The 17,731-nt window shown below is 37.9% G+C and overlaps 1 protein-coding gene across 1 annotated transcript in view; it reads left to right on the forward strand.

The window, feature by feature from the left end:
* The window catches only part of muskelin (muskelin 1), a 577,242-nt gene that overhangs the window by 442,016 nt on the left and 117,495 nt on the right, over positions 1 to 17,731 (forward strand). The window contains exon 16 of the mRNA XM_090389985.1: positions 6,595 to 6,668. Coding sequence (XP_090246111.1) covers positions 6,595 to 6,668 — 74 coding nt within the window. The remainder of the gene's footprint in view (positions 1 to 6,594; positions 6,669 to 17,731) is intronic.

Genomic DNA, 17,731 nt, shown 5'->3' on the forward strand with positions numbered 1-17,731 from the left:
TGTGGGGTGCGACCCCCAGAGGAGTTGCGGGATAAATTGAAGGGGGTTTCAGAAATTTTTAAATAAATTTATTTTTTGTGTACATAAAAACTAAAAACCTGTTGTTAAAATTACTTTTTCAATACCGTAGTTGTAGAGCCATTGCTACTCGAACTTAGTCTGAGATACAAATGAACCCTACTACCTACGGGATACACCTTAATTTGCTCACAGGCTATGGACTTAAAGAAAATGGCTGACTAGTGTGACTTCTCAGTATGTATGAATAGTTCTCAGTACTACTCAAATGCTGAGTTGTACTGAGAAGTACTATTCAATTAATCCCTCTTTAGCTCTTAATTTGTGCTTTCTAACACAAATTATTAAATTACCTGTGCTGTATTGCCTAAAGGCCAGAGGTGCAAATGTGCGGTAGCAGTATATAGCGAGTTTTTTTTTTTTTATGAAAATCCCAAACACGAGAGGTATTAGAACCTATAGTACTTAGTACCGTGCTTGGGTTGGAGGTTGAGAAGACGAAAGAAGATATTTGTTGACATTGGACTTGAACTTCTGTAGACTGCAATTTTCTGGAATGCAATAGGCTATCATCAGCAAAACTATGGATAGGATTTCCAGTCAATGGAAGAAGGTCATTAATATACAAGAGGAAAAGAGTGGGGGAAAGAACTGAACTTTGGGGGACACCAGCATTAGTGGAAAAGTTAGAAGACAGAAAGCCATCTACCATCACCCTCAATGAGCTATCAGAGAGAAAACTGGATAACCAATTACAAAAAACAGTTGGCAAACCATAAGATGGAAGCTTGTTTAGAAGGCCTTTATGCCCAACAGGATCGAAAGCATTTGTGATGTCAAGAGCAACTGCTTGTGTTTCACCTAACTTTTGCATTGAATTTGTCCATAAATGGGTAACATAAGCCAGAATATCACCAGTGGATCGCCACTGACGGAATCCATACTGGTGATCGATGATCAGACAGAAAGTTTCTAGGTAGTTTAAGAGTTGGCGGTTAATTGATTTCTCCATTACTTTAGAAAGAGAGAAGTAATTGCAATTTGAAGATAATTGAATGGGAGGGATTTGTCACCCTTTTTAGGAACTGGCTGGATATGAGCAAATTTCCAAGCAGAAGGAAAAACACCTTTGGAATAAGAAAGTGAAAAAAGTAGCAAAGAACAGGAGCACAGGTTTTGAGAACAAGTGGAGAAATACCATCAGGACCTGGAGCTTTCTTAGCATCAAGATTCGTCAAAATCCTTCTGACATCCTTTTGATGGAAGACCACAGGAGGCATTGAATGGAGTGTGATAGGAATGGTGAGATGTGTTTTACAAAGATCATTAATACATGAGTTGGAAGAAAAATGGGATGCTAGCAGGTCAGCTTTATCCTTGGCCAAAGTGACAACAGAACCATCTGGTTTTGACAGAGGTGGGAGCAGAGAGGGCAAAAGTTGCAGCCAATAGCTTTGGCAAGAGATCAGAATGCTCGACTACCTAAGTTTTCTACTCTTAGTCTGTTCAAAATCTAGTTTGGCCTGATATTATTAAAGTGCCTGTACTGTATTGTCTAGAGGCCAGAGGTGCAAATGTGCAGTAGCAGTAAATATATATAGCAAGTGTTGCACACAAGCTTTATTCTGCTTCATAATTTGTTGAATTCTCCCTGCCACATTAAAAATTATTTCAATTATGCATGGAGAAGAGTACAGCAAATGATCATGCAAGTTTACTTTTTATAGTTTTTTCTTACACTTTCTATTTTCTTTTATATATTAGAATAGTATGCTATTGCTCTATTCAGAGACAAAGTCTCATGGCATATTACATTTATCGCAGACAACATAAAATTCAATTTATTAAATCAGCTGATGACAGAAAGTCCAATTTTTGCAATACAGTTAGATGAATCCACAGATATTTCAAACCTTGCTCAGCTTATTGTACATGTCGGATACTGCTACGAAGGGGCTATTTTGGAGAATTTTCTATTTTCAAAGCTTTGTGAGGAAGAATGACTGGTAAGAAGATTTTTGATGTTTTAAATATTTTCTTTCAAATATATAATCTAATGTGGAACCACTATGTTGCGATTTGTCCTGATGGCTCCATTAACAGGAGAAAATAAAGGTTTAAAAGACAAAATAAAGGAAATTGCTCTGTTATAGTTTTTAATCATTGCATTATACATAGGGAAGCATTAGCAGCAAAGGAAATGCAAACTGATTTGCACAAAGTTCGAAAGATGCAGTTATCATCATCATCATCAGCCATTTTCAAACCACTGCAGGATGAAGACCTCTCCAGCAACTTTCCAGTTCCTTCTGTTTTGTGCAATGGCCATCCATTTACTACCCACAAACCCATGAATTTCATCTGTCCATCTCCATTGTTGTCTTCCAGGTTTTCTTCTAGCTCCTGTTATTTTCTTAGTCCATCTGTCATCGTGTTTTTGAGCTGTGTCCTGCCCAAGACCATTTTAGTTCTTTAGTTTTGATAAGAATGCCCTTTACTTGTGTTTTCTGCCTAATCCACATGTTTCTCTTCTTATCTAACAGTCTGATTCCCAATATAATTCATTCCATTCTTTGCTGTGTCATTCTTTTGGTGAGTGCCCAAGTTTCACTTCCATAAGTCATGGTGGGGAGTATACATTGGTTCATTATTTTACAATTCAAGCAAATTGGGATATTGCTCCTCAGTATGTGACTATATTTCCTGAATGCTGTCCATCCAAAATTTATTCTTCTCCTGACTTCCAGCCATTTATCATTTACAGCCAGTGACTTGTTCCAGATAAGAATATGACTCCACCTTTTCAATTACTGCTCCTTCAATCATTATATCCCTTTCTGTGGCATACTTGTTCATCATTACTTTTGTTTTAGCCATATTCATCTTTAGTCCAAAATCCTTACTAAAAGATGCAGTAAGTGTGATCAACTTTATTAGAAGTAGAAGCTTGAATAGCAGACTTTTCACTATACTTTTTAATGAAATGGGATCCACTTATGAAACACTTCTTTTATATATGAAAGTGAGGTGGTCGTCCAGTGGTAACTATTGTGATGCTTTTTTGGCCTCAAACATGAAGTTTTATTGTTTTTATCAGATACAGATCAGAACCTTGCTCAATTGTTTACAAATCAAAAATGGCTTGGAAAACTTGGCTACTTTTTATATATTTGAAAAACTTAACGATTTAAATTTAAGTCTTCAAGGACAGGGAACAAATATATTAATACTCATAAGATTTAAAAAATAAAAATAACTTTTGGAAAACTGAATTTGTACATAATGATACTGAAATGTTTCCATGTTCTTCTGATTTTGTTAACAGCAGTATTATTGACATTTTACAATTTAGACATATCCTTGCTTCCCACCTAACAATGCCAATTAAGAATTTTTCCAAACGATTTACTGTATCTCCAGATAAAAATTTGCATTGGATTCTTGATCCCTTTGCTTTTGAAATTTCTTTGTGTCCCGAAATTACCATTGATCTTATCGACCTGTCATCTGACGAAGCATTACATGCTCGTTTCAAGACTACTTGTGAAAAAATTTGGCTTTCTCCACGAGATAAGTATCCAGAATTATCAAAAATGGTGATACAAAGATAGCTGCCTTTCAGATCTACATATTTATATAAAATTAACAGCAATAAAAACAAAACAGTGTTCCAGACATGATTCAGAAGATGACATGAGATTAGTAATTTCAAATATTTCATCCAAATATGGACCAAATATTATTTCTTTTCCAGGCTCATCCTTCTCATTAATTGTTTTGTTTTGTAATTGTTCATTTTTTATTGTTTGGTAATCTTAATTGAAGAATAAGAATTTGATTTGTTGTTTTTGCTGTAATCAATTAAAATATTAAACAATTATTTTAATGTGTAAATTAAAAAGGAAACAATTTTTTAATTCCTTTCTCAGTACTCATTACAGTTTTAACTATGGCCACATAATTAATATACTTGTAAATCTGTAGTATAATATTTATAAAAATCTGATATTGGTATACAAATTGCAAAGTATCAGTTATGCCAAGAAGACTACAGCTTCCTTTTTAAATTCAAAATTATTTGCAAAAATATCTTCATTTAAGTTACTGGTAAGCCATTTTGCTCTTGTAAAACTGAAAACCTGTAGCTGGCCTAGATTATTTTATTTGAAAATGTTTATGCTCCCTGAGCAGCACTATAGAGCATTTAATATTCACCAGACTTAGCAGACACAATTTGGCCTCAGTAGCCCTTGTATCGTTAAACCCAATACTGACGGGACAGAATGGATGAATACGGAGCTGGCCAGTCTAATAGAGAAGAAAAAGACAGCATAGTACTGAAAAAGTCATAAAAGTACTGAAGCCTACAACAGCTACAAGTTGATCTGTAATAGTACTACAGATAAAGTTAGAAAGGCCAAAGCTGAGTATGAGAAAGCATTGGCTAAAAGAACAAAGAATGGAGACAAGGACTTTTTCAGTATATATGAATACAAAGAAGAAGAAACCGTATCAGATCAGACTCCTTGTGCACTGGGTGTGGGAAAGTCATCAATAACCTAGGTGATGCTACTGATGTACTGAATAGGTACTTTACTGACAAAAGACCCTTTATGCTAGGGAGCGAACTATGCAAGTGAGGCTGAGCCATGTGAATGTAGTGATTTAGAAATTACAGCTGACTGTTTATTAGAAAAATCTTCAAGCCTAATGTCAAATAATGCTCCTGGAATTTATGCCATATACCCAGAAATTTTGAGGGAGGTGGTCAGAGAGTGTATTGAGCCATTGAGGTTAATTATAGGGTCATCTTTAGATGTGGGGGGGGATTATTTTCGGTCAGAGAAGTGCCAGTGTATTGCCAACACATAAAGGCAGTTCTCAGAGTAAGAGTGAAGTCAGTAACTACAGACTGCTCATTGGTAGGAAAAATCTTAGTGTCAATGATTAAGAGTGAAATACAGAGATATTTAGATAGAAATGGCATTCTGAAGGACACAAAACATGGTTTTGTTGAGAGAAGATCATGTTTAAGTAATCTGCTAAGCTAGATATAGGGAACAATTTCGACATTGTTTATTTGGATTTTAGCAAGGCATTTGTCTCAGTTTTTTCATGAGAGGTTACTATATAAGCTGGAGCACAGTAGAATTACTCCAAAGATTCTAAGCTCCATTCCAGTCTGACTGTAGGGCAGAAGGCAGAGGGTTGTGATTAATGGATATTCTTCAAATTGGTAATGTCAGAAGTGGAGTTCCTCAAGGATCACTTCTTGCAACACTCTTGTTTCAGATTTCCAAAAATAAAATAAACAGAGAGATAAAAAGCATGATGTCAAAATTTGCAGATGAAGTAAAGATTAGAAGAGTAATGGTCAGTGCCAAGAAACACTCCTTCAGGGTGATTTGAACAGGCTTCAAGAATGGCCAGAAAAGTGGCAGCTATGTTTTAATGCAACAAAATGCGAGGTCTCATCATTGGGAAATAGTAACCCCAAAATAACTTATTCACTTAGTGGGGTTGAATTAAAAACAGTGTAGGAAGAAAGGGATGTGGGAGTTATGACATGGGCAGATATGAAGTTATCTGAACAGTGTAAACAGGCAGCCAGGTAAGTTCATGGTGTCCTTTGAATGATTTATCTAATAATATCCTGTGGAGTTAGGGAGGTCATAATTCCACTGTACAAGGCAATTGTGAGACCACATTTGGAATAATACTGTGTTTAAGTTTTGAGACTTTCAAGAAGGGCAGCTTGCATGAGCGAGATGTAGGGAATGTTTGAGGAAAGACTTTGATTAGGCTACAGACCTTGGCAGCCAGGCACCTTAGAGGGACCTGATTGAGATTGATAAGGCCCTGAGAGGGGTTAGTAAAATGAATGAAGGTGAAATTTTCACTGTTATAAAGAATTCTAGAACCAGGGGAAGAGGTTTAGACTAGTTTGTAGGAGGTTTTCTTTAAGTTAGTGAGTTGTTGATTACTGGAACAAGTTGCCTTCACAGGTAGTTGAGGCTGGCTGACCGAAGAAATTCAAGGGGCAACTGGATAGTTACTTAAGTAAGGAGGGAAGTGCATAATTTCTATTTTCTCATCTACTTTTTTTTTTTTTTTTTTTTGGCTTGTGCAGCAAAATCCTTTGGCTTCCTTGTACTGTATGGCTAATACTAACAACAATGCACTTAGCAAATAAGACTCCCTTGTTTCATCCCTAATAACATTATTCAGAATTTGGGGTTAGCATTTTAAATGTCAATAATGTATTGAATATTACACAGGCTGGGTTATAAATGTAACTAAGTCATTAATAGGTTGCTTACACAAAGTTAATTATTATGTAGAATTTAAGTTTTTTCAAGATTTGCATAACATTATTGAATTGAAGCCTTCTGAAATTTTCTTATTAACATCTTGATTGGAATGAATCTATAACAGAATTTCAAGCCTTTAAATATGAATAATAAGACATTAAAACTTTGAGATATATAATTCCTTCTTCCCTTTCAGTTTCTGTTTATTTCCAGAAATATATAATAGTGATGATTAAAAATTGTTTATTCACTGTTTACTTTAAAGGGTTCCAATAAGGACAAAAGAGAGGAAAATGTGAAAAATTCCTTTTGGGTGTATGACATAGCTCATAACAAATGGTAAGACACTGTTTTTAGATATCTCTTTAACAGTTAGTTGTTAAGTAAAACATTAGAATAAAACAACATTTCATAAATAAACTCTTTGGTACATATATGCATTTAGGAAAGTTAAGTAGAATTTAAATAAGGAAAGGAAAGTCAACAGATCTCTAAACTAGTGGCAGTTATGGAATTTTTCTTTCAGGTTATTGTATCTGGGTTATTTCTGCTCAAAACAGCTTTGGTGCTTAACAGTTCAATGAAATGCATTTGTTTATTTTTATTGAATTTGTTTATGTTTATTAGTTCTTAAATGATTTTAAATTTGAAGTACTAAGAAACCACAATAGTAGAGAGAAATTGTAAGATTTATTATGATCTATGACCTAGTATACTTTACCTAGATGCCTTTGACAACCCGATTGATATGTTATTTAATTTGTATTTTGTAAAATACATGTATATTCAGAAAGCATACAGTTTTGCCTCTATTGAAGATGCAGAGGAAGCAATATTTGTAATGAGTTTGTGCCAAGAGAGATTAGAAGTCAGAGTAATCCCCAAAAGAGATATATCATCTTGCCTAGAAATTGGAGTGTCACCAAAGATGAGCATAGGAGCAGAAGTATCCTTTTTGCGAGATATAAGACAAGACTGAGGTTTAGAAAGATAGAAATCAAGTAAGTTTTCTTTGCCTCACTGGAGAATTACCTGGAGATCAGCATTTAAGGAACTGGTAGCGGATATTCGAGAAGTTGAAGCTGATTGAGCAGGGCGCAGTTTCTCAAACTGGAAAGTGGAATGCGATGTGCTATCTACAGAAAAACTATGGATAGCATTTCCGGTCAATGGAAGAAGGTCATTAATATACAAGAGGAAAAGAGTGGGGGAAAGAACTGAATCTTGCGGGACATTGGGGGCACCTCCGTAGCCAGGTGGGCAGGCGCAGCAGTGCGTAGCACACGCTTCTTGATTAAACCGGGGTTCGAGCCCGTGCCCACCAAATACAGAGGATGCAGAAAGATCAGAGAATGACCACCGCATATCCCCTGAGCAATATGGCCTTAGTTGCTAATGCTCCTAAAAATCAAATGACAAACAACAACAAGCGGGACATCGGCATTAGTGGAGAAGTTAGAAGACAGAGCCATCTGCCATCACCCTCAGTGAGCGATCAGAGAGAAAACTGGATAACCAATTACAAAAAACATTTGGCAAACCATAAGATGGAAGCTTGTTTAGAAGTCCTTTAGGCTCAACAGGATTGAAAGCATTTGAGATATCAAGAGCAACTGCTTGTGTTGCACCGAACTTTTCCATTGAATTTGCCCGTAAATGGGTAACATAAGCCAGAATTTCACCAGTGGATTGACACTGACGGAAATAATACTGGTGATCGATGATCAGATGGAAGGTTTCTAGGTAGTTTAAGAGGTGGTGGTTAATTGATTTCTCCATTACATTAGAAAGATAGAAGTAATTGCAATGGAACGATAATTGGATGGGAGGAATTTGTCAATCTTTTTAGGAACTGGATGGATATGTGCACATTTCCAAGCAGAAGGAAAAACACCTTTGGAATTAGAAAGTGAAAAAAGGCAGCAAAGAACAGGAGTAAGTTCAGGAGCACACGTTTTGAGAACAAGTGGAGAAATAACATCGGGACCTGGACCTTTCTTAGCATCAAGATTCGTCAAAATCCTTCTGTGACATCCTTTTGATGGAAGACCACAGGAGGCATTGAATAGAGCGTGTTGTGAATGGTGGGAGGTGTTTTGCCAAGATCATTAATACATGAATTGGAAGAAATATGGGATGCTAGCAGGTCAGCTTTATCCTTGGCTGAAGTGACAACAGACCATCTGGTTTGGACAGAAGTGGGAGCAGAGATGGGCAAAAGTTGCAGTCAATAGCTTTGGCAAGAGACCAGAATGCTCAGCTACCATTAGGTCAAGAAGCAAGTTTTCTACTCTTAGCCTGTTCAAACTCTAGTTTGGACTGATTAATAACTGCTTTACAATTGCGAGCTTTGGTGTAGGCAGAAAATGAAACTGAAGATTTGGAAACAAGCCAGTTACGATATACAACATTCTTCTCTTGAACAGCCTTAGCACATTTATTGGAAAACCAAGGTTTAGATAAAGGACGAGATTTTAAAGTGGAATGTGGAACATAGGATTCCATTCCTACAAGAATAATTTCACTGACATGATCTGAGCAAACGTTGACATCAGAAGTTTTGAAACAGTAATCTGACCGAGGAAAAAGAAGAAAACATATCTCGCAGGTTATCCCATTTTGCATTCTTGTAATGTCAAACAATATGAGGTTGGGAATAGCCATGAAATAAAGGCTCCATTGGAGAAGAGACAATCACCAAGTTGTGATCTGAAGTGCCTAAAGGACCTCTCATTTCGACTGTGTACATAGAAGGGTTGTTTGTAAGAAAACGATCACGAGTGTTGGCTGTATATTAGGATTGTCTGTTATTCTTGTAGGTAAATGAACAATCTGTGCAAGGTCATTAGTAATTGCAAAAGCCTCAGCATCTCGACCAGCTGGGTCGGTGTGACTAGAAAACGGAAGCCAGCTTGAGTTGTGAACATTAAAATCACCAAGGAAAATTACCTCACTGTTAGGAAAGTTGGACTGGAGAAAGTCAAGTTGCAAAGAGAGCAAGTCAAAGAGCTCCAAGTGATTAGTGGAGTTGGGAGAATGGTAGAGACAACAGATGAATTTGACACAGTGAGGTAGAGAGATTTTAAGCCAGAGAAGATCAAAGAGAGGAGATTCCAAATGACTAAGTCTCTGACAGGGAATATCAGAACAGACATATGCACAAGTACCACCTTTGAGGCGAAAGGAATCATACAACAAATAATTTGGGCATCTGAAATGAGAAATAGTTGAATCAACCGATAACTGAGATTCTGTCAGAAAAAGTACATGGGGTTTGGCAGACTGCAAGTGGAAATGGACATCGTTGAGATTAGAATTGAGACCACTTATATTTGTGAAATGAATTAGGAAGTGCTTGGGAGGTTTAGATCTTTTCGCAGATAAGCTTGCTCTATTAGTTTGACAATTCATGGTGTATTCAATAGTAAGAAAAAGTGGGTGGGACATGCTGTATGAAGTAATGAAATTTTTGGATAGGGCGTACACATGGTAAGAATATACCCAGATCCTTGACATAACGTGGCCTCGACAATGCCCCCTGCGTACACACTACTTGGACTCCCTCCAGTCACTATCTGGCAGAGTAGAGGTAGCAAGATTATACACTAGCTGATCCAGAAGCCTCCTAGAGAGTTACCAATAGATTCGGTCCGGTGTACTAACTAGCGGCCGGCCTGCGAACACCGTTTTAGAGCTGTACCTTCGAAATGTAAGGAATATTGGATGTCGCCACGATGTTCATCATAACCTCAAAAGTCATCAATCATACTGCATGATGGAAGACATGGGGAAGGGTTGACCGGAACTTAGCTCTAGAGACTAAACATGAGTTCTACCACTTCAATGGCGCCTCCGTAGCCATGTGGGCGGGAGCAGCAGTGCGTAGCATACACTTCTTGATCAGACCGGGGTTTGAGCCTGTGACCACCAAATACGGAGGATGCGGAAAGGTCATAAATGACCACCACATATCCCCGGAGCAATATGGCCTTAGTTGCTAATGCTACTAAACACCAAATAACAACAACAACCACCACTTCAAGCCTCCAATAAGTAAAGTGATGGTATTGCACTCATTGATGAGAGTCATCTACCACCTAGTACTGCCTGGTAACATAGAGGGGGCGGCATTCCTCCATGTGTTGTGGGCGCCACACCTCGACCCCTGCTTACGTTGGTTCACATCTGGGTGGTCACCTACCATGTATTTGTGCATGGAGGTTGTACCCAGGATTACTAACAGTCGAACCCTCATGAAGGTGGAAGCAGAGGATTTGGCTGTCACAGACCTTCCGGACTTTGCCAAAATTGGGTCCACTTGACTTGAGTGTCACCCGAATATCAGTTCCATCAGCGTTTTAGACTCTGAGGTAGCAAGTACAGCTTGTCTGGCATATCTGAGAGAATGTCTGTGACCACCTCAAGAACCTCAAGTTTATTTGTGGATTGAATGCCATCTACAATTGGCCGGGTTTTTTTTTTTTTTTTTTGGAGGGCATTTTTGATTCAGAACTCATTACATCACACATTCCCAAAGTTACTAGTTTTTTTTTTATCTAAAAAATCAGTAATTTAAAATATATGGCCTACAGACATGATATGTAAAATACATCACAGTTCTGGTTGTCTTCATGAAAATCTAAATTGTTAACTCCTGAAAAAAATGATAGTGCACTTCGGTGGTTAGATCCAATCCACCATCAAGCCATCCGGACAGCCACTGGAGCATTTCGCACATCTCCTGTCCAAAGCCTTTATGTTGAAGTAAATGAACCATCTCTGTCTATTCGACGTAAGCAGTTGTCCTTACAGTATGCCTTCAAATTAAAATCCCTGCCCGATCATCCCACATGGCCATCCGTTTTTGAGCCACGCTGGGAAAACCTCTACAACACGCGTCGGACTGCTAACAAACCTTTTGGTATTCGCATTCAAGGGCTGCTGAATGAGCTGAACTTGACGGTAGACCACGTTGCCCAGTCACCAAGGCAATTCTTTCCACCCTGGCATGCTTATTTTCCAACTTGCGACTTCTCCCTTAAGATCTGGGAGAAGGCTACTACACCGCCATCTATCTACCAGCAACTCTTTGCATCACATAGACAGCAGTATTCTGACTTTCTGCCAATCTATACAGATGGCTCAAAGTTAGAATGTCATGTGGGATCTGCTGTTGTGTTCCCTCGCAAAACATTATCCTATAAGATCCCACAAGAAACTAGCATTTATACTGCAGAGTTGCATGCAATACAAACAGCCCTAGATCAAATTAAAAATCGCGACTACCAGAGGTATATGATTTATTGCGATTCATCGAGCGTGTTACAGGCTCTGGTCTCGGTGAGTTTTAACCCTCATCCGATCCTGTCCAGGATCCAGCAGATTCTTTTTTCTCTCAAGAAATTAGAATTCGATATTCGCTTTTGCTGGATCCCAAGCCACATTGGGATCCGGGGAAATGAATCGGCTGATGCCACTGCCAAATCAGCCATTTCCCTGGATAATCATTGCCTGTCAGTCTCCTATACAGACTACAGGCAAATAATACGTTCTAAATTACTTTCCCAATGGCAAGATTCTTGGCATGGACAGGCCACAAATAAATTACATCACATCAAGCCTGTAATTATGCAATGGCAGTCCAGTCTACGCAGGGTCCGAAGAGAGGAAGTTGTTCTTGCTCGGCTCCGCATAGGTCATAGTCATCTAACCCATTCCTACTTGCTGAGGGCGGATGACCCACCTATGTGCGAGATGTGCAATGTTATTTTAACCGTCCATCATATTTTAATAGAATTTCCTGTTTTTATAGAAGCACGACGCTTGTATTTTACCGCTTTTAATAATTTGACTGAGCCATTTACACTCAGTCAGATTATAGGTGACAGACACAATATGTCTGACGTTTTTAACTTTTTACAATTTATTAATTTTTATACAAAGATCTAAGTTTTATGCTTTTACTTTTATACCTTTTTAACATAATAATTAATTGTTTGACGTGGTAGCCTTGGCTACCAAATGTTTAATAGCATTTTAAATTTGACTTGGTGCATTATGGCCTTAGCTGCCAATGCACCATTAAAAACCAAACCAAACCTGAAAAAATTTGCTACCCTTCTCTTGAAATGCACTTGTAGCCATTTATAAACTTTTCAATCTGCTCTTTATGGTTTCCAGTTGAGAGGTGGTTGGTGGTTTGATTTTTTATGGCCCTTTGGCAGCTTAGGCCATAATGTCTGATGTCCACCAGTTTGGGAGGACTGGCTGAAATCGCCATTTCTTAGAAAACCAATCGCTGCAAGCCTAGATTCCTTCTAGGTATTCTTTTCAGCCAGAGTTTTGTCTTCCAACTCCTTAGATACTAGCATCTACTTAACTTGTGGACTAATGAATAAGTATTTCATATTAGGGTTACCCGAGAGAACAAATTCATCATGTGTTATTATACCCATATATTTCGAGTGTATTCCTAATCTGTTTGGTAGGATGAAAAAACCTGAGATTTTTAGAGAAAAACCTTGCTATCCTTGCATGAAACTGACCAACTCACCTATGGTGGGAAAAAAGCCCATAAGTTCCCCATATCATTGACAATAAGATTTGAACCCAGATCATTTCCATGCAGAGTGGGAAGGGGAGTGATAATAACCACTATGCTACATGTGAGAACTGTAAGGACAAATGAATATGCCATATTTGGTTTTCATTTTCAACAGAATTAAGAATTTAAATGAGTTTAAAAAAAATGTTGATGACATCCTGTCTTTACTCTTCTCCGGGCAACAGACATAATCAAACTTAAAATTAAGAAGGATGGTTGCAGTATAGATGTGCGAAAATTTGCTCTCAGCCAGAGAGTCACTGATGTTAACAAACATTGTATAGATTGAAGGAAGAATTACTCAAGTTGTTGTAAAGTATGTACCGATGAGTTTTTATATAGGAAATAAAAAAAGAAATAAAATATATGTATAATTACTACTATAGGAGTATAATTGGTACTATACAGGTTGTCTCAAAAATATTGGTAAAAACATTTAGGGGAGGTAGGTAACATCTAAAGGAATATGAATCGCATAGGAACCCATAACCGGAAATTTCACCGTAAGTAGGTATATGGCGCTGTTCATCAGTTCGCGAGAGGGAAAATTTCTGGTTTACTCATTCAGGCAGTAGTCGCCGCACGAAGATCATGCATCAATATACGAACTGTGAGCTGGCAGACATGCACCTAGTGTATGCATTAGCAGTGGACAATGGATGAGCCGCTCAACAAATTTATGGCGAACGCTTCCCAGATAGATATGTACCAGACCACCATTTGTTCGCGCTTGTGCATCAAAATTCATGCGATTATGGGTCATTTAGAGGTAACAGAAGTAGTGTGGGCAGACCACGTTCGACGCGAACTCCTGTCATGGAAGAAAGTGTGTTGAATGTCATCCAGAATAATCCTACTACCAGCACATGTACCATTGCCTTAGGAGTGTCTTGTTGCAGTGTCTGGCACGACAATTCCTTACACCCCTTTCATCTCCAAAGGGTTCAGTTACTGCTCCCCCAAGATCATCCTGCACGTGTGGCTTTTGCGCAGTGGTTTCTCCAAGAAAGTGTTCAAGACTTGAATTTTCCAGCCTATGTTTTGTTCAGGGATGAGGCTTATTTCACTCAGGAAGGCATTATTCAATCAGAACAATGCTCATGTGTGGGCTCACACAGTGTGCGCCCCCAATGCAGCACAACATCCCTTCACAATAAATGTGTGGGCAGGTATAGTCGGTGACTGCTTAGTCGGCCCATACCTGTTACCATCGCGCATGAATTCCGCTAAATATCGGATCTTTCTTGAACAAGTTCTACCAGGATTACTTGACGATGTTCCAGCAAATGTGAGACGCAACATTTGGTTTCAACATGATGGGGCGCCTGCCCATTATGGAAGGTGTGTTCGTGACCATTTGAACAGGCGTCGATGCATTGGCTGTGGTGGATCCATTGCCTGGCCCCCATGCTCACCTGATTTATCGAGCCTTGATTTCTTTCTGTGGGCGTCCTGAAATCTATTGTGTATGAATCACCTGTGGACACGGAAATGGATCTCTTGGCAAGACTTGTCTGCGCTGTTGCTACTGTCAAAGAAACTCCAGATGTGTTTGACCGTGTCCGCCAATCCATGCTGCGTCGGTGTCACGCATGCATCGCGTCTCATGGTGGAACCTTCAAGCATCTGTTGTAACATCATGAAATGAATGAAATGCATACTCCATTGTTAATATTATGTCAAATAAATGTTTGCCACTAATTACTTGTGTCATTTCTGCTTGTTGTGCCTCTGCTACTACTTTCCCGTGATGTTTCCAGTTATGGATTCCTATGCGATTCACATTTCTTTAGATGTTACCTACCTCCACTAAATGTTTGTACCAATATTTTTGAGACACCCTGTATAGGTACTCAAAGAGTATTAAAACTTTGGCATAAAAGCATAATAGTAAGGCCTAAAAAACCTATAAAGACTAACATAGCCTGTGTTAATTTATGTTCCTATACCCTATAAATAAACATATAATTAGCAATAAAATAAAAATATAAAATAGAATAAAATAAAAATATAAAATAGAATAAAATAATGATTATGTAGCTAATTATTGATAATTGGATACATTGAATGCCACTTTTCTAGGACTAACACCATTCAATATATCCCACCAAAAATTAGCAAGGCTATCTGTTTCTGATTGTTATCTGCCTGTTTAACTAGGTCCAAATTATAAACATAAAGGCAATCTATGCTAAACTTTAAATTTAACAGAAAACAGGCAAGATAACAGCTAGCCCGACAGATAGCTTTGAAACAAATAATATAGAAAATAATACAGAAAAAGATTATCAACCATAATTTCACTTCAGTTGTGGTGTTTTTTATGTTTATTTAATACGTATGCGAAAGAAAGCTTATGCTATCAGTAAGGGTACCCAATCCACATGTTTTTCAAGTTTTGCAGCTCAGGCGAACGGAAAGCTTTTAGCTATATTTGGCCGCTTTATTAAATTAATTGTTATATTAAGTATCGGTAAGGGTATCCAATCCACATGTTTTACAAGTTTTGCAGCTCCGGTGAATGGGACGTTTTTAGCTATATTTAACTGCTTTATTGACTAAATTGTTATATTAAATTATTTTCTATAAATAGCTTATAGACCTAGTCAAGATCCTTGGTTCTGAAATTAGATAGCGAGATTTTGGAAGTTATTTAATACTTAGTGTCCATAGATTTACCATTCGTAACTTGCTGGCATTGTTCTACGATACAACGTTACATCCTGTACTACAAAGCGTTACCTTAGTATAGTATATAATATTATCAATTAATCAGTAAAATTTTTTGATCTTGTTCAACTTCATTGTCAATTAAATTGTACTTTTTGTAACTAAATATATATAACAACTTACATTTTACAATCATAACATTATTAATTAATACATAACTTGATATGGAAGTTATATAACATAACTCATAGATAATACTCAATACTGAAAAAAAATATATAAAGATATATAGTGTTATAACTGCATTGTGATGTAAGTTTATGGTTATAATTTTGTACTGAAATTGAAATTTTATTGAAATTGAATCGAAATCATGACTCAGACAAGAGCAGCAAAGCAAAAGGCTCAAGTTAATGGGAATGCTGTGGCTCAGGGGAGAACTGAGGTGGGCAGTTCCCTTTGAATCACAGCCTTTTAAAATGCACTTCTTTAGCATTAGTAGAGGCATATGATGCAAGAAAGCAAGGTTATGGAGCATCACCGAAAAAAAAAAAAAAAAAAGCTACTCCCATTTCACCCCTCCGTTCGTTGGAAATACCTGTCCAGCTGAGCCTTAAATTTATTTTGTCTATCAACTTCCACAACAAGGGATGGAATTCTGTTCCACCAACCAACTACCTGCTGGCTAAAGGCAAATTTCCACACATCTATCCTACATCTGTCTTTCCTCAATTTGAATTTATGCCCTCTCAGGTAATTATTCTGAGCAAGAGGAAGAATCCCATCAGTATTGAGCATGCTCAAATCATTCAAGGCTTTATACACCTCTATCAGATCACCTCACCGATGCCTAGTCTCCAGACACTGTAATTTGCAAAATTTAAGCCTTTCTTCGTAAGAGCAGCCCTTTGTTCCATTAACTAATCTTGTTGCCCTTTTCTGTACTCATTCCAGCAGCTCTACATACTTCTTGAAATTAGGCCTCCAGACTTGTATACAGTACATAAGGGAATAATCACCTCCTTATTTCTGCTAGAAAAATTCCTATATATCATTGCCAAGACACCATGAGCTACTTTTGCACCCGTCTGCACTGCTCAGAAAACTTCATATCTGCCTGCACAATTACCCCTAGGTCCTTCTCATTCTCTACCACTGTCAGTGTAGTATAACAGTGTTGATACGTTATTCTGGGGTTACTGTTTCCCATATGTAGTACTTAACATTTGTCAGTGTTAAACTTCATTTGCCACCTCTCATCCCATCTGCTCAACCTTTCCAGATCCTGTTGCAGCAGCATACTGTCAGCAGTATCCTTAACAACCCTGCCGAACTTTGTATCGTCTGCAAACTTGGACACTAAGCTTGATGTATCATCATCAATATCATTTATAAATAGAGAAAACAACAATGGACCCAACACTGAAACCTGAGGGACTCCACTAATAAAATTAGTCCAAGAAGAGCAGTGTCCATTGATTACCACCCTCCGTCTTTTCCCACTCAACCATCCCTTTGTCCATAGCAGCAATTTGCCTCTGATGCCACACTGCTCGAATTTGTGCAGCAGCCTTCCATGTGCAACAGTATCAAAAGCCTTTTTAAGATCCAAATATATAATATCAAAATTATTCCCTGCATCCAGTTCTTTTGTGACTGTGTCATAGTATCCAATCAAATTGGTCAGGCAAAACTTTGCAATAACAAAACCATGCTGTGTCCAAGCTATAACTGAAGTCTTGTCTAGATGATCCTGCAGCGCTTCTTTAACCAGTGCCTCCATTAATTTTCCTGGAACAGAAGTTAAACTCACAGGTGTATAATTACTTGTGTCAGCCTTTGATTCTCCTTTGTGAGTTGGGGTCACATTTGCACATCTCCAGTCTATGGTACCTCCCCACAGTCCAAAAAAGCTCTCATAATTATGGCTAAGGGTTTGCTTACTTCCTTTGCTGCCTCCTTTAATATAACTGGATAGATCCCATCCACCCTGGGTGCCTTTTTTATGCTTTTCCTGAACAATTTCTCCTCCACTTTAATCTCAGTTATTAGAAAATCATCTAGCTCACTGCCAGAGTTTACTTCACTTCTGGCATTCGCTTTCCTGAATAACTCCTCATGTGTGAAT

The sequence above is a fragment of the Mastigoproctus giganteus genome, chromosome 2 (genome assembly GCF_048544385.1).
Source record: "Mastigoproctus giganteus isolate SK-2022 chromosome 2, ASM4854438v1, whole genome shotgun sequence".
Classification (NCBI taxonomy): Eukaryota; Metazoa; Arthropoda; class Arachnida; order Uropygi; family Thelyphonidae; genus Mastigoproctus; species Mastigoproctus giganteus.